Below are 3,948 nucleotides of genomic sequence, written 5' to 3'. Positions count from 1 at the left end.
ATCTAAAGGGGAAGGGAAAGGGAAAGGTTTCAGAACACCCTCCAACTCCCATATATGTTTCTTATTGATCTGGATTTCTCCAAACAACAGGCCACCAACACCCTGAGATTTGCTTGGAACAATTATGCCTTTAGACAACCAGTTTTAAGGCAAAATCTGTAAAGACAACCTTGAGAACATCATTCCACTGTGTGAAGCCTGCAACTTTACTCCTATGCTCCTTAGTAACAAAGAAGCCAATATGCATCCTCATAGGCACCTCCCATTGTTCAACCCCTGCAATGCTAATTGAACGATCTCCTTAACCAACACCACCAAACTTTACTAGTGAGACTCTCCTATAGACAAACATTTCTTTTTACTAATTTCAGACCTGCTATAGGCTCCATTTTTTTATACCTTATACAATAAATAAGAAGAAACATAAGATATGAACTTATACCTCAACTTATTCAAAACTCTTAACAAAAACTACCAATTATTCCTTACTCAAAAAACAATCAAAGAAACTCGCTCTTGACAACAAACGAAGTGTAAACACCAAAGTACAAACATAAATAACCAGCAAACATTAACCACCAAAAAATATAGGAACTTTTTTAAAAGATTTTAATCTACTATATAAATAAGCCCTACTATAGGCTCTAAAACATTACTTAGAGTATATGTAAAATATACTATATGCTTCTTACATGTAATCCACGACCAAATTTTTAGTTGTGTTATCTTATAAATATTTAAATGGTATACTCTATACAAGAAAATTATTAAATCAAAAACAATTTTAGAGACAAAAAATAATTAGTTACTATATTAACTAAATTAGATACTATTTTATACACTAAAAATAATTTCTATTATATATTAATAAAATTTATAAACTAGTTTCTAAATTTATATATAATTAAAACTTTGGTAGATAATTAGATACCAATTTAGAAAGTAGTTTATAAATTTTATTAATAATAAAAATTACTTTAGATACCAATAATTATTTCTAATCTCTAATATAATAATTAACTACTTTTATATTTAAAATTATTTTTTATTTAATAATTTTTTTTATAAAGTGTCTATCATTGTCCATTCTTGTTTATTCTAAGATCTTTTGATGAACTTCAAAGACGTGAGAACTGTTCTTAGAGAAATTAATGTTCAAGTGTGACACTGTTTCAAATATTGTCATGATAGTCTCGTGTTTTTCAGTTATTTATTTAAGATTTTTAAAGATTAAAATTATCAGTATAAAAATTCAGGAACCTTGAACACATTTGTTAGACTAGGATATACATTAAAGTACAGAAATTTATACCATATTATACAGTATGTGAACCGTTGAGTGTAGGTTTACGGATGAGATACATTTAACTTTAGTAATAAAACTTTGTCTAGCTAGCTTGGTCTAAAACTGCACCATGCAAAACACGTTGTTTTCCACGAAGTTGATCTCTTAAAGTATCAGCGTGGTTATATCCGGAGCCAAACGTATACCTAACACTTAAAGTAACGAGAATTTACATACATATATGAGCTTGAAATGTCATAAAATAAATGTATCACATTGATACGTGGAATGGGGCGGTCGTATTAGCCGCAACCACGTCGCTTTAGGAACACAAAGGTGGTCGGTGCTGTTCTAACCAAAAAATTAGAATTCACTTCAAAGTGCTTATTGATCCTAGTGTTCATATTCCTGTTCAATTATTGACATCAAATTCGCATAATATTTACTTTTCTTCCCTCCACGTTGGTTTGAGATACGAAATGTAGACTACCTGCCACACATTAATGAACGTATCACGATGAACAAACAAGACAAGACAAGACAAAAATGCTTTGGACAGAACAGTAGTTTATACTTATAAAATGATTGTACAGTATATAAAATGTATATTTGTCCAGTATAAGAATATGCATTCGTTTCCTGATTTTCTTTCAACACTTATATATGAAAATAAGTCCAGGAATACACGCTCGACAATGACAGTGATGATAGCTTTGATTATCGTAAAAATAATTTGAGTTATAGTTTTATTTTTTCTTAAATCTCAAAAACTAACTCTATAATTTTTATAATGAAATTGGAAAATTACATTTTTCAAATCGTTTATTGTTTTACAGTAAAACGTAGATATAAGAACTAGTATAACATTGCCTATACCACATGCGTGTCCTTGTCATTCTTTCTTAGATGTGATTTTCACTCTTTGAAGAACACTTTTGTGTGCCACTTATAAAACCCCCATCCTCCTAATATGTGTTTCACCAAATTGGTTTTTCCTTCTCATTTTCTTGTCTTTGTCTTGGTTCCTCTTTCAGTGTCATTCTCTAATCCCTCGAAATGAGGCTTACAATAAGAACACCACACTCCCTCCCTTCAACCCAAACCAAAACCTTCCCAAAACCGAGATGCACAATAACAACAACCCAACCACCCAAACTCTATAATGACATGCGACAAGCCACATTACGTTTAGAGAAAATGATAGACTTAAAAGAAATGATAGACTTCAATGCTCCCTCCATGCAATCATCAAAACTAGCGGAAAGGTGGAAGGAGTACCATGGCATGAGCAATTGGGATGGTTTGCTAGACCCATTAGACGACAACTTACGAGCTGAAATCCTACGGTACGGTCATTTTGTGGAAACAGCGTACAAATCATTCGAGTTTGATCCATCTTCCCCCAACTACGCAAACTCTAGGTTCCATAAAAAAACTCTTTTCGAAAGATGTGGTTTACCTAACTCGGGTTACAAAGTGACCAAGTACCTACGTGCCACCTCAGGCATTCAGTTACCTAGTTGGGTTGACAAAGCACCAACATGGGTAGGAAAACAATCGAGCTATGTTGGATATGTAGCTGTGTGTCACGACAGAGAAGTGATAAAAAGGCTTGGTCGACGGGATATTGTAGTGGCGTACAGAGGAACTACCACATGCTTGGAATGGTTGGAGAATTTTCGTGCCGCGCTCACCAACCTCCATATCTCATGCAAGACCAAAAGAGCCTTTGAAAATAGTGAGGTGATGGAGGGAAGTGGGGCCATGGTGGAAAGTGGATTCCTGAGTCTATACACCTCGTCATGTTCTGCAAACACCTCGTCGCTGCAAGAAATGGTGAAGCGCGAGATTTCAAGGATCGTCCGAATCTATGGCGGGGAGCAGCTGAGTTTGACCGTTACCGGCCACAGCCTGGGAGCGGCATTGTCCACGCTCACAGCCTATGACATGAAAACCGTGTTTCCTAGACTGCCGGTGACGGTCATCTCTTTTGGCGGGCCCCGCGTCGGCGACAGGAGGTTCCGGCGACAGCTGGAGAGGCAAGGGACGAAAGTTTTGCGGATAGTGAACTCTGACGATGTCATCACGAAGGTTCCTGGGTTTGTGTTTGATGATGAGGTGGCGAGCGGTGGAAGGGTCGGCGTGGCGGGGTTTCCGAGGTGGGTGCAGAAGAGGGTGGAGGAGGCACAATGGGTGTACGCTGAGGTTGGGAAGGAACTGCGGTTAAGTAGCAGAGATTCTCCGTACTTAGGAAACACGAACGTTGCAACATGTCACGAGCTCAACACCTACTTGCACCTTGTTGATGGCTTTGTCAGCTCCACCTGTCCCTTTAGAGCCTCCGCTAAGAGGTTTCTCCGACGCTGACGGCCACCACACTCTCCCTCTTTTCCCCAAACCATTAATTAATTAACTGAAAACATATCTGTTAATAGTAAATGTAATTTTTGGGTGTATAATAGTGTAATTAATGATTATTTATACACTTAACTTCTTTTGTACTTTTCTCATCATTTCCTTTCTTTTTATTCTCAAAGTCTTTATTTTTAGGAGAAAAATGATTTTTTTGACACCACTTTTCCTTTGCTCGAAGATTACAACTTCTTTTTAAGAGTTGGATTACTTTATGTGATAGAGAAATTTTTGTAAAATAAAAGGATATC

The 3,948-nt window shown here is 36.3% G+C and overlaps 1 protein-coding gene across 1 annotated transcript; it reads left to right on the top strand.

Moving 5' to 3' along the window:
- The first annotated feature begins 2,341 nt into the window (after positions 1 to 2,341).
- LOC137823553 (phospholipase A(1) DAD1, chloroplastic) lies at positions 2,342 to 3,729 on the top strand. Its single transcript, XM_068628739.2, has one exon. It carries the CDS (start codon positions 2,342 to 2,344, stop codon positions 3,650 to 3,652), a length of 1,311 nt encoding a protein of 436 aa, XP_068484840.1. The 3' UTR covers positions 3,653 to 3,729.
- The last annotated feature ends 219 nt before the right edge of the window (positions 3,730 to 3,948 follow it).

This window comes from Phaseolus vulgaris, chromosome 8 (assembly GCF_051622355.1).
Source record: "Phaseolus vulgaris cultivar YP4 chromosome 8, ASM5162235v1, whole genome shotgun sequence".
In the NCBI taxonomy this organism is placed as follows: Eukaryota; Viridiplantae; Streptophyta; class Magnoliopsida; order Fabales; family Fabaceae; genus Phaseolus; species Phaseolus vulgaris.
The sequence above is the reverse complement of the archived record's forward strand: the minus strand, read 5'-3'. Positions and strand labels throughout refer to the sequence as shown.

Bases quoted from the DNA above. Each gene is read 5' to 3' on its own strand.
- LOC137823553 (XM_068628739.2), top strand. From the start codon at position 2,342: ATGAGGCTTACAATAAGAACACCACACTCCCTCCCTTCAACCCAAACC.